The sequence below is a fragment of the Barbus barbus genome, assembly GCF_936440315.1.
Source record: "Barbus barbus genome assembly, chromosome: 13".
In the NCBI taxonomy this organism is placed as follows: Eukaryota; Metazoa; Chordata; class Actinopteri; order Cypriniformes; family Cyprinidae; genus Barbus; species Barbus barbus.
Window position 1 is genome coordinate 9,999,742 of NC_136741.1, and position 23,722 is coordinate 10,023,463.

General features: G+C 36.5%; 2 protein-coding genes across 2 annotated transcripts in view; one reads left to right on the forward strand and one right to left on the reverse strand.

Moving 5' to 3' along the window:
• LOC306878689 (voltage-dependent calcium channel gamma-5 subunit-like) overlaps nt 1-6,870 on the forward strand; it is a 40,532-nt gene extending 33,662 nt beyond the window's left edge. Inside the window, exons 6-7 of the mRNA XM_079431174.1 lie at nt 3,334-3,479; nt 5,594-6,870. Coding sequence (XP_079287300.1) covers nt 3,334-3,479; nt 5,594-5,851 — 404 coding nt within the window. The 3' untranslated portion in view covers nt 5,852-6,870. The remainder of the gene's footprint in view (nt 1-3,333; nt 3,480-5,593) is intronic.
• Nucleotides 6,871-16,123: 9,253 nt separating this feature from the next.
• LOC306879304 (voltage-dependent calcium channel gamma-1 subunit-like) lies at nt 16,124-23,140 on the reverse strand. Its single transcript, XM_079432132.1, has 5 exons — nt 22,617-23,140; nt 18,570-18,644; nt 18,227-18,364; nt 17,718-17,971; nt 16,124-16,235 (listed from the first exon to the last, which is right to left on the reverse strand). The coding sequence occupies exons 1-4, from the start codon at nt 22,849-22,851 to the stop codon at nt 17,742-17,744; spliced, it is 678 nt and encodes a 225-aa protein (XP_079288258.1). The 5' UTR covers nt 22,852-23,140; the 3' UTR covers nt 16,124-16,235; nt 17,718-17,741.
• Between the last annotated feature and the right edge of the window lie 582 nt (nt 23,141-23,722).

The following is a 23,722-nucleotide window of genomic DNA, read 5'->3' on the forward strand; positions in this document are numbered from 1 at the left end:
TAAATAATTTTATTGGGAGCATTCATGTGAGCGCTGCTGCTCTCATTGGTTGAGACGCGTGATGACACCCATTCCAAGCCAGTACAGATCAACATCCCACCCCTGTGACCCATGCTTTGTCTGCATGTGAATTCAGAGCCAACGGACTTTCATAAAAAAAAAAAAAAACTGCGTTAATTTATTTATTTATTTAGTCATTTAGCAGACGCTTTTATCCAAAGCGACTTACAAATGAGGACATAAGAAGCAATCAAAACCAACAAAAGAGCAACAACGTGCAAGTGCTATTACAAGTCTTGGTTAGCCTAACGCAGTACAGATAATTATTATTATTATTATTGTTATTTTTTAATAAAAAGACATAGATAAAATACAATTAGAATAGATAGTGCTAGAGTTAGAGGGTCAAGTAAAGATGGAACAGATGAGTTTTTAGCCGTTTCTTGAAGATGGGTAAGGATTCGGCTGCTCGGATCGAGTTGGGCAGGTCATTCCACCAGATGGGAACAGTTAATGAAAAAGTCCTTAAATGTTTTTCTGTGTCTTTGGGATGGTACAATAATTCGTTGTTCACTTGAAGAACGCAAGCTTCTAGAGGGCACATTAGTCTGAAGTAAAGAATTTAGGTAAAGGGGTGCAGAGCCAGTGGTGGTTCTGTAGGCAAACATTAATGCCTTAAATTTAATGCGAGCAGCTATTGGTAGCCAGTGCAAATTGATGAACAGAGGCGTGACGTGCGTTCTTTTCGGCTCATTAAAGATTAATCTTGCAGCAGCATTTTGGATTAATTGTAGAGGTTTAATAGAATTGGCTGGAAGACCTGCCAAGAGAGCATTGCAATAGTCAAGTCTGGACAGAACAAGAGCCTGAACAAGGAGTTGTGTTGCATGTTCCGAGAGAAAGGGCCTGATCTTCTTAATATTATATAATGCAAATCTGCAGGACCGGGCAGTTTTAACAATGTGGTCTGAGAAATTCAGCTTATCATCAATCACAACTCCAAGGTTTCTGGCTGTTTTTGAAGGAGTTATGGTAGATGAGCCTAACTGGAAGCTGAGATTGTGATGAAGCGATGGGTTAGCTGAAAATACAAGCAGTTCTGTCTTAGCTAGGTTAAGTTGAAGGTGATGGTTAATGCGCGATAAAATAATTGTCGGCGTAAATCAATTACGTTAACGCGGTAATAACGATAAATATATACATATTTCTCTCTCCATAGGCAGAGGTTCACCCAAAATTACTCTATATAGTGTTTGTGAATTAGGTTTCATGCATGTGAATTGGGCTTCGCATGTGTGTTAGGGGTCTGGTGTGTATACAACAAAGCGCATGACGAAGGAGTAAAAATCAAAGAGTATTTTAATAATCCACAGAAGGAACTTGGCACAACAAAACATAAATCCAAAATAATAGAAGACAAAGGAACATGGGAGAACACAGGCTTTAAATACTAAACGTAATCAGGGAGGAACAGAAAACAGGTGTGTAACTAACTAATCAAAAACCATGGAAACAAACGAGGCAAGAAGACGGAGACATAGAAACTAAACTGAAACAGATCATACATGTAACATATCGCCCCCCTCCCAGAACGGTGCATCCTCACACCGACAAAAGTCCAAAAGAGGAGGGAGGGTGGGGGTTCAGGAGGCAGGCATGGAGCAGACGAGGGGCAGGCAACAGAAAAGGGGCAGAAAAAGTCCAAGAAATAAGTCCATGGGGGAGTGGAGGGTGGGAGGAGCAAGAGTGCAGAAGGCCTTGACGACACCCTGGGGATGACTGACGGAGACTGAGCCGAACATACGGAGAGCCAGAGTGACATTGAGGGTCTGGAGGGCTTAGGCGGAGCCAGCCGCTCAGGCAAGTGAGGCGGAGGCAGCGATCCGGAGTGACAGAGGACGAAGGTGGAGCTGAAGGGAAGAAGGAGCCTGATAGAGACGGAGGGGCGGAGTGACGAGGCTTAGCCAGAGTAGTGGAGTCCCAAGGCGGCGGATGGTCGACGACCGACCAAGGTGGAGCCGGAGGGACGAGGGAGCCTGGTGGAGCTGGTGGGAGGACGGGCCACGGTGGAGACGAGGGAGCTATGAGCCAACGTGGAGCCGATGGTTCGGAAGACCGAGATGGAGTCCAGGGCTCAGAGGCTGGAGGTGGAGACAGGGGATCCTCACACCTTGGCAGAGTCGAAGGATCAAAGCGCCCAGCTGGCGCAGACTGAGGATGAGCTGAGGGGCTGACAGGCACCAGCGGGACTTGGGCTGAGGAACTGACTGGTTTGAGAGGAGAGGGAGGCTGGGAGGGAACACAGGAGGATTTGAGCTGGGCGGAACCAGCGGAGACGCAAGAGATTCAGGGCTGGATAATACCTCCCCAAACAAGTCTATAAGATCCACTTCGAAGATATCCTTAAGTTCCTCAAAATGGTTCCCAGACACCAGTTGCAGCTCACCCTCAGCTCACCATCTGTGGCGTGGGCTCGCCGCTGGTCTGCCGATATCCAGCTCCATTGGCTTTGAGTCTGGAGGATCCCTCGACTCCGCCCTCAGCCTCCGAGACCCAGACTCCACCTTGGTCCTGCGACCCAGCGGTTCCACCTTGGCTTCCAGCTCCCTCGTCTCCACCGGAGCCCGTCAGTCCACCAGCTCCGCCGGGCTCCCTCGTCCCTCCGGCTCCGCCTTGGTCAGTCGTCCCTCTACCTCCACCTCAGGACTACAGTCCTCTGGCTACACCTCGTCCCTTCATCCCTCTGACTCCGTTGGGCTCCTCCTTTCCTCCAGCTCCACCTCAGTTCTCTGTTGCTCCGGCTCTGCCGCGGCCTTCCGGAGCCCCGCCTTCACCTCTGTCGCCGAAGCCTCCGACTCCGCCTTGGCCCTCCGGAGTCTCGGCTTCACCTTGGCTCTTCGGCTCTCTGTCACCGCCTCGGGCTCCACCACCACCTGCTCCGAACTGTTACATGTCTGTGCTTTCCCCTGTGACCTAGTTTTGCCAATTCTGTTTAATTAGTCATTGAGTTCACCTGTCGAGCCCTCATTATCTGCACTATATTAGTTCCTGTCCTTTGAGTTTGAGTTTGTCGGTTATTGTTGATGTCTACATGTTTGTGCAGCTAGCTTCTAAGATTTCCTTGTATCCTCTCCTTAGATTATTATTAAATGTTTGTATTTAGATATTTCTCCTTCGTCGTGCACCTTCCTCAGCACAACTCGTAACAATGGGTGCATTGTGTCTTTTGCGTGAATTATAATTGAGACTAATTTCACTCCATAAATATGTGTCACTACAACTCATTCCCTCTTTATTTTTCTTTGGCTAATTTTCTCTTTATTTCTGATGCAGGTCTGTCCCTGGTGGTGGGTCTGGTCATGTATATATCCAGTATTAACGATGAGATGCTAAACAGAACAAAAACAAATGAAGCTTATTTCAGTTATAAATATGGCTGGTCTTTTGCTTTTGCTGCAGTCTCCTTCCTGCTTACTGAGGTAACACTTCCACTTGTCTTTGTATATTTGTGTAAACAGTGGGTCTCATTCACTAGCTGTGTGAAAAATTTGTGTGCATACATTTTATAATGCTTAATTTACCAATACGTTTGAACTAAAAATGATTCTAAATTAAGTTAAAGAACCAACTGTGTGCAGTTTGCTCCTTCAGAATCCAGACATTCTCCACAGCATTTCAGTTCAAGCCTTTTTATGGAATCAGGACCACATGCAATTATGCACTATTGTTTCTCCAGTATCTCCAGTTGCCCAACAGGTCATTCCTGGTATTCTGTGCCTTTTGTGTCCCCAGTGAAGATCATAGTTGAACGTGAAAAAAAAAAAAGTTTACAGCATTTTAAACCACCAAATATCACAAATATATTTATTCAATTTTCATGATAAATACTATTTTGGATTTCATAAAAAAACATAGTGAAAAACCAAACTTAGAACTGCACTCTAACCACTGTTTTGCTATGTTCACGCTGTCAGCCAAAATCTGATTATTTGTGTATTTCATTGGAATCTGATTTAAATTATTGACTTGTCCATACTGTGTATCGTAGCTGTTCAGATCTGATTTGTGTGTCCTGTGGCCAGTGTTAGTAAGGTTACTTTGGAACATTGATTACAGATTACAAGTTATCCTATTTAAAATGTAATAAGTAGTGTAACTATTTCAAGTACTTTATTAAAGTAATGAAACTGATTACATTTGATTTTTGATTACTTTTCTAAATGTCTAATATTTTCAACTGCAAGTTGGTTTTAATCAAACATGTAAACCAGGCTAGGTTAACCTTACAGTAGTACTCAAATCTGATTACTGTCAGACTTTCAAAATCCTTCATCACTTGAATTAAGATTATAATATTTTAATTTTAAAGCACAGCCACCACAAAATCAGATTTATTTTCAGATCATTCTGAGGTTAAATACAGATTTAAAATCATAACAAGATATAGTTTAAAAGCTATGATCTGTTTTTTAAATTAAAAGTAGACTGACATTGATTATATTATCAGCTGCTCACTGTCCATTACTCAGCACTTGCTTGATCTATAACCTGTTTTTATATTATCATCTCTTCACTGTATTTTACTCAGCACTTGCTTGATCTCCAAGCTGTTTTTCATAAGATCCTGGCTTAACATTTAAAGTCTGGAATGTAAATTCAAGATTCACATTTCACTGCTGGTTATACTCTGTATAATTGTGTATGTGACAAATAAAAATCTTGAAATTCTGCCTTAAAGAAGTAACAATCTTGAGACATGTCATCAATGATAAAATTATTTTGGCTGTTTCCAGTAAAGTGGAAGCCCTTTGTTCTAAAAAAAATCACAAAGTCGTCCAGCATTTTGTTGGATTAGCCGTGCAATACCACCAGTTTCTTCCCTGTTTTTCTAGGTTCACTGATACGTCCAAGCGTTTTCGTGCATACCCCGATGCCATCAGGCATTTAAGCAATTGAAAATGTACTTAATGATTTCACCCATCTTGGGACATCCGAATTTAGAATATTCCTTCATTGTGTGTACAAATGCCAGTGGGGCTAGTGTATAAAAGAAGACAAGGCACTGAGGAGGTAATAGCTTATGCAAGTACAATCTTAATTAATCAGAGTCAAACTACTTTGAAATAGGAAAGAATGTTTAGCCACAACTTTTTTAACCTCTGCAACTGTACTGGTGAAACTACATTTGTTAGCATACCTTATGCTTTATTTATTTATTTACAATATATATTTATTTATTTTTTTCTCACTATTTTGCTTTAACTTTCTCTGCACATGAGCTGAGGTGCGGAAAGCCCTAGCATGGAGATAGTTTGGGTGTGCTTAATGCAAATTATTAACCATTATAATATTCTGTCGTTTAGAATAATATCAATTAATTTATACTGTAACCAGGTGGTTAAGTGCTAATTCATGTGTATGCACCTGCTGTGAACACTGCGGAATTTATTTCTTGCTAAATTTTCCTGTGTGTGTATAAACATAAAAAAATCACACCGTTAATAGTGAATTAGACCCAGTTTCCTAAACACCCAAAAGAGAAAAAATATTCATTCATTTCATATGCTCTTCAATCTCTCTCTCTCACCACCAGGCAGCAGGTGTAATGTCTGTGTACCTGTTTATGAAGCGGTACACTGCAGAGGAGATGTGCAGGCCACATCCGGGTTTCTACCGACCTCGCCTCAGCAACTGTTCTGACTACTCTGGTCAGTTCCTGCATCCAGATGCCTGGGCTCGTGGACGCAGCCCCTCAGAGATCTCCAGTGTTGCATCCCTTCAAATGAATTCAAACTACCCTGCGCTCCTCAAGTGTCCTGACTATGATCAGATGTCCTCATCGCCCTGTTGAGATTGCAAATACACAATATTGAAATCTGAGAATGAGAGAGCTCTAGCTAGTTCTTAAAGATGCTGTACTGGCATGGCTTTGGCACCTGAGATTGTGTTGTATTTGGATAGAGGATAAACTTTATTTCCTTGTCTTCGAGAGCCTTCAGAACTAATGCAGTGATTGAGTTTAATACATCGGTTGATGGTATCATTTTCTCTGTTATTCGTAGTTTACCACACTGATGTGTAGCTAATAGTACCTCTGTCTTTTTCTTAAAAGTCTGAATTTTTTAGAGTAATTTTATTCAAACAGTTGGTTTTTAATAAAAACTGCAGCTTTAATTGAAAACCGATGTATGTTTTATTGTAAAATAGAGAACTAGAAATGATGGTATAAAATAAGTATTTAAATTATTATATGTACTGATTCATCATGCTTTTAAAGCACATACTCAATGAGAAGACACATGCTAGTGTGACTCAACAATAATCTGGTTTCTGCCCTTATGCACTTTAAGAAAGTAACCATAACACAGAATTTAAATATATTGATATTTTATATAATTGTTATGTGTTGTTTTGTCACTGGTTGAGACTAGCTGTGGTCTTTTGATTAAGAGGCATTTTGTGTTTGATATGAATGTTAAAATTAATGTAGTGTTTTTTTATTTATTTTTTTTGCTAGTGCTTCACATTCTGATCTAATCAGAAGATCAACACATCAGTGATGCAGTGATTTTTACAAGAAAAACATTCTGTTATTATTGATTGTTTCACTGTTCATATATATATTGTAGAAAAAAAATAAACATGTAAGGAAAATTCTATGTATGTTTTATAACCAATTTCTCCACTGTATGTATATAATCCATAATATGTTTTTGTCATGATTTGATACAAATTATATAGAGCAATTACAATTTCCCCACTTGATAAAATGTTAAAGCAGCAGCATTTTCTTTTCTTTTTTGCCTTATACAGTAATTGACCTATTGTACTCTTACAGGTTTCAACATAAATTATCATCTTGCAAATACCATCAATTGCCAGTTGGATTTGTTTGATAAGAAAAGGCAGTCATAAATAAATCTGAAAATAAGAACATAATTTTCTACTCTGCACAATGTTAATTTTCTTATTTCTAACCAAATATAAGAGTCATATGTTAAATATGTATATATGTTAAAGGCACTTTAAATTGATGTCACACTATATTATTGTGTAGCCACTGCATTGAAAGTGTGTATAATGAAAAAATATATCATGATGTTAAAACATGACATTAGAGTATTTCAGAAATTAATTTTTGAATTAAAATCTGCCCAAAACAGACAACATATTTTTTGAAACCGTCAGATTCGCCCACAAAAAGGAGCAATGCTTAGCCAAAACTAATAAAGACTAAAGACCCAATACTTTTTCAAGGGTGCCTGGTACTGCATGCTTAAAAATAATAATAAATTAAAAAACAAAATCTGCGTAATTTTCAATATTATGCTTTAACCTCGGATAGAAACGGAAATACTGGAATTCTGTAGTTTACCCTAATATGCTTTTTAAAAATGTAGAAATTGCATGTACGGAATGGGTATTTTTTATCAGTGTTTATATGTGAAGCTCACATAAAATGACAATTCTTTCATAGTTTACCTTAAACTGATTAACCATCTTTATTCTGTGGAACTGTGGAAGATATTTTATAAGTCACTAATGTACAAACCACATTGGATTCCACTGACTTTCATTGTGTGGGCAAAAACAGAGACAAGTTTTTCATATTAAAATAGTTATCTGAACCAATAATTCTGCAAGTGCAAGGTCTTCCTTATATCTGACACATTTGACATCTTTGAGTCCTCATAATAATGGCAACAATAACATTTAAGCTTTTCAATACTTTTTTTGTGGGCTTCTAGGCATGCTTTATATCAAGCACAGACATAAATATGGATACCAGTTTAAACTATTTTTATGTTTAAATTTATTTCAATACAATGTCTTCTTTAAATTGTTATGAGAAAATTATGGTTTGAAGCCATAAAATGTTTCACTAATGTTATGTAAGACGTCTGCAAGTTGATCAACTGACAAAATAAAATAAAAAATAAAATTATAAATGGTGATCATAATAAATATATTTAATAAAAAACTGTTATCATTGTCCAATGTCCAATGTTATCATTGAATTAACAACATTGACAAACACTTAATTATCTGACAATCAACTACAATAAATTAACTAAAGTATTATAGTATTTTCTGCTGTATAACTTTAATAACATAACTTATTTTGCATTAGTGGATGTAAGTTACCAACATGCTATTTGTAAACTACATTATTTGACTATATATAGCCTAGTATGTCCACTACGAAAACATTTTTACACCAATTACCACACTGCTGCTGGTCTTGGTGGTTTCCCCAGACGTGGGGTGTTTGGAAGTCAGCAAATTTTACTGCTGAAGTGTTTCGCCATCTAAAAAAAGATATGAGAAACACTGCTCTAAATATCCGAGCTGATAATATAGAGAATGAGGACTCAAGTGCAGAAATATTATTGTAATTCAAGCTGTATTTATAATCATACTTTTTCATACTTTATACTAAAACTGAATGTACAGACAAAAAATGTAAATGGTATAAATGTGAAATCGAGACCAAAAAACTAGGTCCTAAACATTGACTGCTAAGATAAAAAAAAAGGTAGTAATTGGACACGTTACAGATATAGAAAAAAAATAGAATGTAATGTTTTTGTTTTATTTCATATATCATGTGTCAGAAAATCATATCTTCAGATTACTTGGCTCATGTTCTAGAGATACCACATAACCTAATTTCTTTATTGAATTTTTTTAATTAAATTTTTTTTTTTTTTTATTAAATCTACCTGTACATCTTTTCCACAGTTCATGCCACAATCTATAACCAATATGGACTTCAATTGCAATGGACTTCAATGCAATTTTATTCCACTAGGTGGAAGTAAAGGATTATTTAGTCCATGAATCAGGAGCTTGTTTGTCCTTCCTTCATGCTTTATCTTTTTCTTTTCTTTTTTTCTTAAGGAAATATACACCATAATAGTGGCAGAGTTGGCTATACTTGCACAATCTACAAGTCTTTTATGCAAGCTCCAGGTAAGCCCATGTAATTTTTTACAAGCCTGGCTTTACATGTTTTGGGAGTTGTCTTGGCACTTATGGACACCAAGCTTCTGGAAGGCTTTCCAAAAGTGTGAAGTGTTAAGAAAGCGAATACCGTCATAGTGTTATATGGATAAAACCTCAAAAGGTTGAAGACTGTTCTACAATATACACTGAAACATTGCCTGATGCCTTGTACTGAATGTTTCACATGAAAATGCTGATGCCCATGCTGATTTTTACATAATGTCTAAAGATATGCCCATTCCCAGCACGGATCTTGTGGCTGGACTGAAATGATAGATTATTAGTTAACAGTAGTTAGCTTGTTCTACAGAAATTACGTTGACTGGCATTTGCCATCTGTGATGCTATTTCAGAGGAACTCCATTAAGGTTCTGTATGTTGATTTTAGGAAACACTCCTCCACTTCCACACATAAAAATATATATTTTTTAATGCACATGAATGATAAGAACATATGTGCTGATTTTCCTTGTTGCACTCACAGCCTGAATCGTGTTATAAACACGAGAGAGATCTCAATGTTGTGTATGTTGAGAATCAGCCAATATGAGATATACAGTAAAGATGTTCTTACATTGTAGCCTAACAACAAGCTCTTGAGAAATCAGTGATAATTGCCAGTATAATTTTATCATTTTCGTTTTTAACTGAAATTAAATTACGACTGTGTGTAGACTATAATGGCAATGATGATGTAAGTTCTGTCAATACAAATCATCTTCAAGTTCTAGAGGAAAAAAAATCTGCTTATATAGGACTCCTCTCTTCCTGCTTCAGCCCAGCTGGCATCCCCCAAGTCTAAAAGGACCTCAGAACTCCCTAGAGCCTTGATTCCAGCTGGGACAACTGATGTGGTGCATTGTGCATCTCTCTTGAGAATGACATCTCACATTTGTAAAATGGCTTAATGTGCCATATTTGATTTATGCACCCAAATGTGAACAAAAACTAATTATGGAAAATAAAACAAACATAATATTAGATGTAACTAACTATATCAATTATGAAATTATTTTCTAAGGAGTTTCTGTTGAATCTCTATCTTACTTTCACTCTCTGTTGTCTAAAGTGATGATATATAACTTAATTCCCACCATATTTCTGCTATTATCTATCAAACTAATTTGATTGTTTGCTTTTTAAAACCGCGAGTGCAGTGCGCTAGCATTAGTTAGCCGGTTAGCTTGTCACTCGCGTTTCTATTCACGCCTACTATTGTTTTCTTTTTTCTCGCTCCATTTTTCACGAGTTCATCAAACAACAGTGGTAAGCGAATCATTCTTCAATCACGGTGAGTAATGGCTTCTTCTCCTGCTATTTTTGTTTGCCATATGTACGGTTTATCTCTCTCTGTCGACGACGAGGGATTCACATGTGATAAATGCAGGGAAATAGTTAGGCTGACAGAGAAGATTTCAGATTTAGAGACACGGATCCAAACTTTAGATACTACTTTGGATGCGACTAGCTCAGGGAGTCCTGTACATTGTTCGGTTCCGATTGAGCCCGTGCAGCAGGGCAACTGGGTGACTGTGAGGCAGCCTAGTCACGGGTCAAAACACCACTCTTCCGTTCCGATCAAAACATCAAACAGGTTCTCCTCACTCAGTGACGCACCCACTGAGAAACCTGATGAAAGTGCTCTAGTTACTGGCAATTCTATTGTACGGAACGTGAAAATAGAGACACCAGCCACCATAGTCCATTGTTTTACCGGGAGCCAGAGCGCCTGACATCTTGACAAATTTAAAGTGCTGGTTAATGCTAAATGTAAATTCAGTACGATTGTTATTCACGTCGGTGCTAATGACGTTCGACTTCGCTAGTCAGAGATCACTAAATATAATGTTAAAGAGGTGCGTGAACTTGCAAGTACGATGCCAGACACTGTAATATGCTCTGGTCCCCTCCCTGCTTACCGTGGCGATGAGATTCATAGCAGACTGTCGTCACATAACTTAGGTTTCATAGACAATTGGAAGAATTTTTGGGGCAGACCTGACCTGTTGAAAAGAGATGGTCTTCATCCCTCTTGGGGTGGTGCCGCTCTTCTCTCTAGAAATATGGCACATAGTCTTAGAGTTCGTACTTGACTAACTGGGGCCCAGATCAGGAAGCAGACAGACTGGCTAAACCGACCGTCTGCTAGCCACCTCACGTAAACAGAAGTCAGTTAATTCTCTGCACATAGAGACTCTTTCACCTAGATATCACACTATAGAGACTGTGTCTGTTTCCCGAACTAAAAAATACAGAAAACATCCAAACCAAAGTAAGAGTAACAATTTAATTGATGTTCAACAAATAAAAAACAGATATAATACACATAAACAAATGATAAAGCTTGGCTTATTGAATATTAGATCCCTTTCTACAAAAGCACTTTTTGTAAATTATATGATCACTGACCATAAACTAGATGTTCTTTGTTTGACAGAAACCTGGCTAAAACCAGATGACTACATTACTTTAAACAAGTCTACGCCCCAAGATTACTGTAACAAACATGAACCGCGTCCAAAAGGTAAAGGGGGAGGTGTTGCCACAATTTATAGCAATATTTTCAGTATTTCTCAGAGGTCAGGTTTCAAGTATAATTTGTTTGAATTAATGGTGCTTCATATAACGTTATCCAAAGAAACAAGTGTTAATGATAAATTCCCTGCGATGTTTGTACTGGCTACTGTATACAGACCATATTAGCCCGGTTCTGTCAACACTGCACTGGCTCCCTATGAAACATCATATAGATTTTAAAATCTTGTTAACTACTTATAAAGCCCTGAATGGCTTAGCTCCTCAGTACTTGAGCGAGCTCTTATTGCATTATAGTCATCCACGTCCACTCTGTTCTCAAAACTCTGGCCGTTTGATAATACCTAGAATATCAAAATCGACTGCGGGCGGCAGATCCTTTTCCTATTTAGCGCCCAAACTCTGGATCAATCTACCTAACACTGTTCGGGAGGCAGGCACACTCTGTCAATTTAAATCTAGATTAAAGACCCATTTCTTTAACCTGGTTTACACATAACACACTAATACGCTTCTATTCAAATCCATTAAAGGATTGTTAGGCTGCATTAATTAGATCAACCAGAACCGGGAACACTCCCCATAACACACGATGTACTCGTTACATCGTAAGAAGAATGGCATCTACGCTAATATTTGTCTGTTTCTTTCTTATTCTGTTTCTCAGTCCGTGTCCGGATCAGATGGTGGATCGGCGCCGGGAGATGATGTCTCTCTGATCGTCGGTGGAGGCAGGGACACCTGGATGAGCCCCGGGGACATATCCTCAATGAAGACCTCGACTTAAATGCAATAAAACTAAAAATAAAAATAAAAGAAAATAACTAAAAAATATAATAAAATAAATAATACTATTATTGTTAGAAATTGCAAAAATATAAAATAGAAATAAATATATTTATACATTTAAAATATTAATTAAAACAATAAATAAACAATTATCTCCTGGCCAGAGGAGAACTGACCCCCCAACCGAGCCTAGTTTCTCCCAAGGTTTTTTTTTTCTTCATTCTGTCACAGAGAGAGTTTTGGTTCCTTGCCGCTGTCACCTCTGGCTTGCTCAGTTGGGGACACTTAATTTCTAGTGATTATCGTCAATTTGATTTAGCAGATACTATTTAAACTAAACTGATCTAGACAATGACATCTCTGGACTCAATAATGAAATGCCTTAACTGAAAATTGAGTGTTTAATTTTATTTTTATACATTACTGGCACTCTGTCCTCCAATTTAATACTGTTAAGTGCTTTGACACATTCTGTATTGTTAAAAGCGCTATATAAATAAAGATGACTTGACTATTTATTTAATACAGTGGCTAAATGAACAAAAAATATAACATCAGCAGGTGCAGACATTACCCAGCAGCACAGTAGTAATGACTTTATGAACTACTTTACTTCCAAGATCGAAACTATTAAAGATAAAATTGTAACCATGCAGCTGTCAGCCACAGTATCGCATCAGACACTACAGATCCCCTGAGGAACAATTCCACTCATTCTCTTGGATTTTATTGGAAATGAAGAATTGTATAAATTTGTTAAATCATCTAAACAAACAACCTGTATTTTAGACCCTGTTCCATCTAAGCTCCTAAAAGAGGTGGTTCCAGAAGTAATAGATCCTCTTCTGAATATTATTAACTCATCATTGTCATTAGGATATGTGCCAAAAACCTTCAAACTGGCTGTTATTAAGCCTCATTTAAAAACTACAACTTGACCCCAAAGAATTAATTAAAGACCAATCTCGAATCTCCCTTTTCTGTCAAAGATATTAGAAAAGGTAGTATCACATCTGTTTTCAACATTAATATCAACAAATCAGCATATTAGAATTATTTCTGTAGGATCATGTAACACTGAAGACTGTAGTAATGATGCTGAAAATTCAGATTTCCAAAACAGAAATAAATTGCATTTTAAAATGTATTAAAATAGAAAACAGTTATTTTAAACTGTAAAAATATTTCACAATTACTGTTTTTGCTGTATTTTTGATCAAATAAATGAAGCTTTGGTGAGCAGAAGAGACTTCTTTTAAAAACATTAAAATTCTTGCTGATCTAAAACTTTTGAGCGGTAGTGTACATAAATACAATTTTATTCATGTACATTGCCCCTGAAAAGTTTCTTGGAGGTAGATTAATTTGCAGTATACAATAAATACTAGTTATTCTATTACAATTTCCACCTATAGACCTAACAGGGTGGAATCTAACAGGGTGGACAATTTTGAGCTAAATTAGCTGTAGTTTTTTTTTTGAGTGATCAACATTTAGCTCTCTAACCTTCTATAGATGAACATAACTTGTATATGTCAGATCAGTTTTCTTATTTTTCTTTGATCGGACAAACATTCTCCATAATATAGCTTAACAAGGTGGAACTTTAAGAGTGTGACAAGCAGGAGAACATTTCAAAAATGTAAAAAAAAAAAAAATGTAGGAGTGAGAGTTGACACTTATATATATAGTTTCACATAATTTATATGTATGATTAGATGAAGTTTAGCCTAATCCATAACATAATTTTAAAATATTTTGAGGTTTTTATCATTTCATGGTTTATATTTCTAGTGTAAGTTGATTACTTTGCACTGAGGACATGATAAAACTATCATGTATCAACACCTATACAGTTAAATACCTATACAATAAAAAGTTGTGTAAAAAAAACTAAATATTGTTTATGTCTATTATCTCTGTTTAAGTGATAAAGTAGACCTATTATGTATAATTTAAGCAATTTCTTATAAATGTGACTATTTTAGAGATAATACGAGTAAGTAAATCATAGAGACAGAAAAGTCACTGTATAACAGGAATGACCCTAATGCTACAACAGCATCGGCCTCCTTTTCTGTACCGTGCAGGATAGTATCAGCCTTATCTGGCTCATTTTCTGTGGTTTTTATAATGTTAAAGTTCCTGTCATCTGTTTGCATTGTCACCTGAAGCATCAGTAGGCAGGGGCAGGCTTCAGGGGCAGGCTTACGAAAACACCGAAAGGGTGTTGTTCATTTCATATCTCCTTTATTGATTCACATTAATTAATTTCAAGCTTGCGCACTCAATGCTGCGCAAGAGTTGCACAATAGTCTCAACAGAAATACGGCGTGATTATAAAAAAGATGGTGCAACACAGACTGGGTGAATTTATGAATGAACGTGTGAATTGTCTGTCACAAAATGATGTTAAGTATCCGCGCACAAGTGGGTAAAAGCAAATCCTTGACCTTTCCGGGTATATCTGCGTGTCACTCACCACTGGATCTTATGCACCTGCAGCGCTTCTGTGAACTGAGAAAAAAACAATAAAACTATAGGCTTACATAAAAAGGAATATATATGCCTATATACACTAAATATATATCACTTAAATCATTGACAGATTAACGAAATGAAATAAGAAGAAAAATGCTGAGTTAGGCTTACGGTTCATTGTGACGCGTTCCAAAGTTCTCGGAAAGGAAAACGAGATGGCAGAAATTAGTTTTCTTTATTTTGCCAAAGCTTGACAGTTTTGAATGATATCTTACATCTGTATAACCAACCAGCGTTGGTATGGCAATATGGCGCCGGCGCCTCACGCGGACAAAGACAACATTTTTGCGACATTGCAGCCAGTTCATTACCAAAATAAAATACAGTTAAAGAAACGTATAAAAAGTTACAGTGCTCCATTGTCCAATCTGTTGCGTCCCGCGTGTCCAGCGCCTCAGTGTGCTATATGTGAAGGATCATGTTTTGCATCCATGAAAGTACAATAGTTTAGCATCCAGATACTTCGACACTAATATGGAAACATTTGGATTCGTGCTGTTTCACCTTTCATTTGTTTTGGATTTACGTTTTTATAGCCTATAGGCTATATCCTTAAGTTTAGAGGATTTGTTGTGGAGATAAACTAATAACTGTGTTTATAATGTTTGTAAAAAAAAAATTGATTTACCGGCATTTCAGCCTTCATCATTTCTGAATAATAGCCTAAAATGCGACGCTACAGCCTATTTGTTTGTTTTTCTCAAAACGCAATTTTATACAAGTAGCGTTTTTTTAAACAATGCAGCATTTTTAAATATCTTTAAAAATACTTTAATGTCTTTAAAGCATTAATAGATTTTTTCTTTTGTTTAGTATAGGCAAATCTAGAAAAGATGATGTTGGCTGTGACTAAGCGCAGCGGGTTAAGATCGATTCCTGTTTTTCCTTTCGTTTTCTGTAAAGAAAACAAATTTATTTTATTATTATTATTATTATTATTATTATAGGCAAAGACAATTAAAAAAATCTGAACGGTAATAATACAGAGGAATGAAGGAACAGAAACATTAAAATATCGATTCTGCTCGGAGTGAACCGATTGACTTATTTTTTTTCGTTTTCAAGCCCAGACTATGCCTAGATAATATTATGTAGTAAAACTATATAAACCGCTACAAAAATGCAGTAGCTAAATGCAATTCAATCTAAATTAAAACCTCTGGTGTATGGTGAACATTAAAGTCAATCTTTTTTTATGTCACTTTCGAATAAATCACAGTAAAGGAGACAGAATGAACATCGATATGAATATGGGAGTTAGCTTATTTGTTTTATTAGAAATTCATGACATAAGGTGATAATACCAGATATACATTTATTCTGTTGGGCAGCAAAACACGATCCAATCATCCAGGTCTCTTGTTCTGCATGCAAACAACATCAAAAAAAATAATTACAAAGTTTGATCTGTCAAATTAATGATTTTTGTGAAATTGCCTCAGCATATGGTAAAATGACGATTCTAATTGCCATTACAAACTCAAAATTGGGTCAGCTTTTTTTTCAACAATGGCAATGATAGGAATTGACAGGAGAGAAAAGGAAAAAAGGGAAGGACCACAAGCAGGCTCTCAAACTTTGGTTGTCCAAGCGCTGCTCACAACACCCTATTGGTTCTGACACCCTGTTGGTGTTTGTGAGTGACAGTGATTCCCACATTCTAAATCCAACTGCCAACTTTATAAAAGAGTTTGAGGAACCAGGTCTAATAAGACTTTTTAAGCCCACTGAGCTTTAAGTTTAAAAGGTTCTATAGTATTTAATTTAATATCAAAAACCCTGATGAATTTAAATAGGCAATACATTTGATGTTAAGATCTTTGTTTTATACATACAAGCCAGTTTGAGTGAAGATTTTCTTCTGATCTATACAGGTTACAGCTCTATACATAAACCGGATTTGTGCAGACCCAAAAATGACCACAGTTCCTGAGAGGGTCATAAATTATAAATTACAGAAGCACATTCTTCTCAAAACAATAGTGAGCACACCAATCCATTTCAAGCTTGTAAACACAGTTTGTGGGTGCATTTCAGGAAGCTGTAGACTTGGAATTTCTTAGAATAATTGTACTTTTTCACATAAGAGTGAGATTGCCATTTTCTTTGCACCTGTAAGATCTGAAATTATTCCAAAATGTCTGGCCAACCTTTCAGCAACCAGAGCAGACCAAACATTTGCATTCTTGCTCAGGGCAGTTTAGAGCATCACTGTGCCCAGGCAAAAGAGAATTATTGTTAAAATGGTCATCAATAAAATTAGATTTATTAAGCACAAAACCAAAGTAGCATTCACGTATCTTAAAAAAATCAAATAAAATAATTCCACTTACAGGATATTAATTATGCTTTCTGGAGCAAAATCTTCAAATCTGCAAATTAGTGCAGATTAACTTTTCCAGTTACATCAGCGTTTGAACATGCTAGTCAGATGTTAATAATTTTTCAATCCTTCACACAGATAATCACAATTTCTTCGCAACACTTCTCCATTTAAACCATCCCATTGTCGTAAACTTTCCCTGTATGTCTGTTAATGTACAGCATTATTACACAAAGGTTCCAGCTACATAATGCCAGCTCCGCTCTTCATATTACATCTCAAAGATTTTATACAATATGATGTTAAATGTAACATATATGTAAATAAAAATAATATAAAGATTGAAAAGCTTGGCTTCTTGCTGGCATGGTTGGATGTAAAAGGGTGTGTTACACATCTATATTCTTCAGTGCCAGTTCGCAAGGGGGAAAAAAAAGATACTGAGCTAAATTTATGACCTCTGCTTGTCAAGCTCTGACGTTGTATCAAAGAGGTCTAGATATATTTTGAGACAGTGGTTTACCTGCTGTAATCTGGAATTCTTGCTCTATATCTGTTCAGGCTCAGCGTCCATGCAGGTTTCCCAAGGATTTCTAGGCATCTGTGGCATGGAGACCAGCAGCAGACCAATTCCACTGAGGAGGAGCAGGACAAAACCCGTGCATGCACACGCAAAAGACCAGGAATAGTAATACTCGATCCAGATAGTCTCCTCACTTTCTATCATCCTCTTGACTGACTGACGCATTACCTCTACCGAGATGATGGCACACAGACCTGAGGACAGAAAATATATGAGAATCAATGTACAGTGGCCTCAAAAAGCATCTCTTTTTTTTAAATGTTTTAATTACAAAGTGTTTGTACTATCTTTCATTAAAATAAATGTTGATTGTTATCTAATGTTCAATGCTCATTTAAACAAGTGTCTAAATACCTTTTTTGGACACAACATTTTGTTAATGTCATTTTCTAAAATGCAGTGTGTCGTATTAATTATTTGTAAGAGAATGATTAGATGTTCCATCCTACCTGCAAAAGCAAAAAACATGCCAGCAGGCTTGTACAGATAGTCCTTTCCCTTTCTGAGGGAACCCAACACACACAATGTGCCCAGAATTATGAAGACAAGACTGAAGACGGCTATGGCAGCTGCTGAGATGTTGTATTCTGAGTAGAGAAAGAGCTATTGTTGTCAAGGACAATGATTTTCAAATACAATATAATATATCATGCTTCAGAGCTCTTTCCTAGAAGTTTCTATAAACATAATAATTCAGTTTGTCCGCTATATACCTGTGATTCTTTCCCAGTTCATTACCTTTTACAGCACATATTGCAGAAGTAATGGTGTACAGTGTTGGTTTGAACTCACCTCTCTGAGTTTTAACTTCAAAGATCTCAGAATCTTCCCCTGGTGTGAAGTGTCTGAAGTAAGAACAGTTGATTTCTGGGGAAAAAAATAAATACAAATTTAAATATTATTAATGATTTAATTAAATTAATATTATTTATTATACCTTTTAAAGAAACCTGATATAAGAAAGAAAAAAAAAAAAAAAAAAAAAAAAAAAAAAAAAAATATATATATATATATATATATATTTTTTTTTTTTTTTTTTTTTTTATGCAAACAAACATGCTATTTACAGGTGACAAATCAGATACAGAGTAACAACAAAACATACATGACAGCCAACATGGTTTGTGTGAGTATGTGTGTGTGTGTGTGTGTGTGTGTGTGACTGGGTGTTGGGTTCGGAAGTATAACTAAACAAAATAATAAAAAAATTAATAAATTAATCAAAAAAAAAGTACAACAGTAATAATAATAATAATAATAGTAACATTAATAACAAAAATTAGAGGATAGTAATTAACTAAAAAAAAAAAATGTGGGGAAAGTTGGAGGATTAGAAATAGGACAAGATAGTAATAATAATAATAATAATAATAATAATAATAATATAGTAGTAATCATAGTATTAATAACAAAATAATAATAATATTAATAATAGAGAGAAAATAATAATAATAATAAAGCTAAAAAGAGTAAGATATTGTAAAGCTGCCTCGGGCCCTCCGTGGGCAAGGCATAGTTTAGGCCCAGGACGAGCCATCTAGGAGAGGAGCTGCAGGGCACAAGGACCAAAGTCTCACCCCCGGCCGCCACTCACATGCCATGTTTACCTTACATATGGACTGTATATGTATTGTTAAGTGTATGATGCATTAAAAAAAATTGTGACGTGCAGTGTGAAGCCAGCCCAGTGCAAAGCCCAGGCCCCCATGCTCACGTCCCACTTACCCTGTGTGTGTCTGATATACATGTATGCTTTTTTTTTTTCTTCTTTTTTTCCCCCCTCTTCTCCTCCCTCTCCTTCCTCCTCTCTCCTCTTCCCTTGCTTGTTTTAAAATAGATGTATGTATACCGTCTAGTGATGCATTAAAAGAAACAAGGCATGTAGTGCTGAACCTGCCAGAGGCAAGAAAACCAGGCCAAAGCTGGTACAGGTTGGAGATACAAGGCCCCCGGCCCCACAGCGCACCCACCAGCCACTAATATATTTAAGAATATTTAAGTGAATGTATGTTTTATATTCTGAAAAGAAAAATACAAAAAGACTGAGAAAATAAAAAACTACTTTTGCTGATCTGCCTCTTATTATTAGCCAGGGCTTATTCAGTCCCACAGAAGAATTCTTGTGTGAGTCACCTGTTGCCTTAAGTGTCAACTGCAGAGTTGTTTTTTTTTTTTTTTATGTCCCATGTAAATTTCACGAGCAGCTAAATATAAATGCTGAGTTATCTGACAACTGTTGAAGAGTTGGCTCCATGAGACTGCCAATGTGACCAAACTGAACACATGAGGCCGAAGGCAAAGTTTGCTGTGCTTTGATGAGACAATCACTGTTCAAAAAAGGGGAGAACAGGTTTTTAACAATATCTTCCAATCTGCTGTTGTTCACCTTCAATGGTGTTGCTTTATTTAGAGAAATGACTGAAAGATTGTTGTAGTGCAGCATGGCATGTTGAGCTAGTCTTTCATGTTGTGCCAAATAATAAACAAATGGTAGAATCATGTGCCTTGTATTGATGCAATCATTGGCAAGGAGGGCTAAAACATATCATATGTCTTCTTTTAATATGACACAGAGCAAAGCTGATTGCAACACTATTCCTAATACTCACTGCGCACTTCCAGAAACTCTCATATGAATCTATATTAAAAGTAATGACTGTAATAATGCCATGTCTTACGCCAGATATTATGTTTCCAAAGGTTTTTGTCATGCTGTAATTTAATTTCCACCACCTCCTTTCATGTTCAAATAGAATTAGTGCCTCTTTTTGCAACTGCTTTGCAATGCAGTACCAGTAGGGAGTATAGGGAGAGGAAGAAGCATTCAAGTAAAGTAATTTATATTTAATACTACAAACACAGATCAGCAAAATTTTTATATTCTCAAAAGCATGTCGCTGAAAAAGCATAATGTAAGTTATAATTTTATTCTCGTGATGATTTGGGCCACAGTCAAAGTGGTATTATTTGAGGGCTAATAGGGATTTATGTGTTGAGAAAAAGGTGGCAGGCATCTATACTGTTCTCTCAGATGTGACCGTCAGTCACAGTAATGGAATCATACCACTCTTAAATTCAGAGTGTCTCCCCTCTTGGGACAGCTGACTATTTACACAGCCTAATTATAGATTTTACTGACTACATTTACAAGGGCAGTCACACACATACTCACACAGCTGCTACGTTTTAACATGTTAAAAACAGTAAATTAAACTTAAGTATAAGCTTCAATTAAAGTTTGGGGCAAAAAAAATTACACTTTTACTGATCAGCGTGTTTAATATGGTTAGTGTTAGGTGTCGGGGCTTTAAGGATATGATCCCAAAAAGGTTGCATAAATTAATGATTTTAATAATTTGTTTAATTATAAAAAATAATAATCATTATTATTAAGTTGTTATTATAGCTGTATAGCAGCACTATAATTAGTGCAAAGAAAATACTGCTATTCTAATTAATGTAAACTGTCTCTGTCGACATATATATTCTATACTTTTAACCTCCCTCACCAAGGCTTTGTCACTTCCTGTCTGTCAGGTTCAGAGTTACTAACAGTCCACACCTGTTAGGTACTTCCTGTCACTCTGCTTACAGCTTTCCCACTTTAGCAGTGATCTCCACGCTGGAGTTGTCAGCACCTAAACAAGTCCCACAGACAGGGAAATCCCAGAAGATCTGCAGACCATCCATGGGCCTGACTAAGGGCTAGAAGACTATGGATTAAAGGAGGGCTAAAAGATTGTCAAGTCAATATTATTTGTATAGCGCTTTTAACAATGTAAATTGTGTCAAAGCAGCTTTATATCGGCTTGATATAAAACTGGGTGGCTTTGTATCAGCTTTACAGTATTTAGACGGGGAAATAGTTTGTCGAAATAGTGTCATTCTCCTCTGGCCAGACAAAATCAGCAGTTTAAATCTAGACTAAAGCAGAATCAGATTGTGCAAAGGACTCATTTTATGGAACTCTCTGCGTGAAGACACTCTGAAAACCTCTGATTATATATAAATACTTTGGATGTGTGTTTTTGGAAGGAGGAAAGGGCTAAATTTAGACAAAGTTTGGGGGTGGGGGCTAATATTTTGCTTTAAATATTTAACTTTTGGTTAAAACGATTAGAAGTCAAATTTAGGCTAGTTTAAATCATATAAAATGTATTCCTCGCGTTCCTCTTATTTGTACTACAACTGTTTTTTGTGAGCAATACAAACACTACAAGTCAAAGGTTTGGACATATCTACTTATTCTTTATTATTACTATTTTACTAATTATCCACTATTTTATACAAACTAATAGGCCTTGTAGAGTCATCAAAACTATGAAACAAAAACATAAATGGGTGTGTGGGAATCATGTATAGACTAAAATCGTTAAATAAATAAAACTTCTTATAATTATAAATTAACTTATACTTTATAATTAAAAAAATAAGATTTTGGCATCTTCAAAGTTTAGCCACCCTTTGCCTAGAGAACAGCTCTGTACATTTATTCTCTCAACAAACTAATTATTAATTATACAAAGTGTTAGCCAAGAATTATACAGGATTTAGACAGAATTATACATGATCGGTATAGGATTAGGGTTGACACTATAGTACTATAATTTATCCTTATATTAAAAGCTATTGATCTAAAGGTCTGCGTTTTGCATGGTTGAAATTAGTTTTGTTGACAAACATAAATTGTGCTTATGTATGAATGATTATATTTGTACAAAATTAACATCAAAACTAAAACTAATGGATAAAAAGGCATGCATAACATGCCTGCATGCATGGTAAGTCCTTATGTCATTTAAAAAAACACCTTAGATAATTAGATAATCTGTCACTTACCCCCTGGTAAACTGATAGGTCCACAACCTTTACCAATTAATTCCTCGTCCTCAATATAGATGTGTTTCTTACAAAGTCTCCAAAGGCCAAAGTGGGCTGCCTCACATGTTGTGTTTACGTTCTCCACTCGAGGACTCAACACGGCCCAGTGGTCTGTCACCACCGCTGTTAACATGCACACTGAGCCCACCATGATCACAAAAAACAAGATTTTTGTCTTGGTTTCCTTCTGCATTTTGTCAAGAATCCACTGCTAATGGACAAATAAAATAAATTTACACAAAAATAACTAATGAAGTGAAACAGTGAAAGAATCACTGAATATCTGGACAGTATAGTACAGAGACCTGGTCCAGATCGTTCCTGATTCTTAAGGTCTCTGTGCAGCACTGTACTTGTGCACGGATAAAAGGAGCCAAATGACAGTGTCCTAGTATTTATGCTGAGAGACCAGACTCAAACTGCAGCTGTTGGGGCTTCTCAGGAAAGTTGATGACCAAACGGACTTGTCTCACATGAGGTCTGTGGGGGGTAAGTTGGGCTTCTATAAATGTGAGCTGTGAGTCTAATGTCTAACTGTTGACAGATCAGGTTCCATGCACCATTTCTAGGGCGTTACAATTCCATGACCAGAATTACTCATTAGGATTAAGTGGGATTTAATATAATATGAATCAAACTGGACTGATAAAATAGTCTCAATATTGATACACTGAAATAAAAGTTATTGTGCAGAAAATAAAATTCAGCTGTTATTGTAGTTTTTTCCAAAAACAGCCAAATCTGCTGGATTTTCCTCTTCATATTCCTCATAATGTATGGGTGTTGCTTCGGTTCCCAGCTTTTGCTGTCAGCCATGATAAACCATGCCTCCAGCAAATGATGAAGCATTATATGTGTGTAACAACTTCAGTCTAAATGTTCTCAAGGAAGAATGATGTTGTATTTTTTTTATGTATTGGTTGTGCGTAGAAGATTCTGCTACATGTGTGGTACTCGCATAGTTTTCAAAGGCTAATGAGTTAGGAATTTTGTTCATTCCCTTAAAACAAATGTGACTGGCTTGAACTGGAACTTAAGGGCCACCCTTTTGAAATTGACTCCCC

Coding starts and splice junctions, on each gene's coding strand:
- LOC306879304 (XM_079432132.1), bottom strand. CDS start 22,851: ATGCAGAAGGAAACCAAGACAAAAATCTTGTTTTTTGTGATCATGGTG. Junction 18,645..22,616: donor ACCTATCAGTTTACCAGGGG/GTAAGTGACAGA, acceptor TTTTTTCCCCAG/AAATCAACTGTTCTTACTTC. Junction 17,972..18,226: donor CATGTTTTTTGCTTTTGCAG/GTAGGATGGAAC, acceptor TTCTGTCCTCAG/GTCTGTGTGCCATCATCTCG.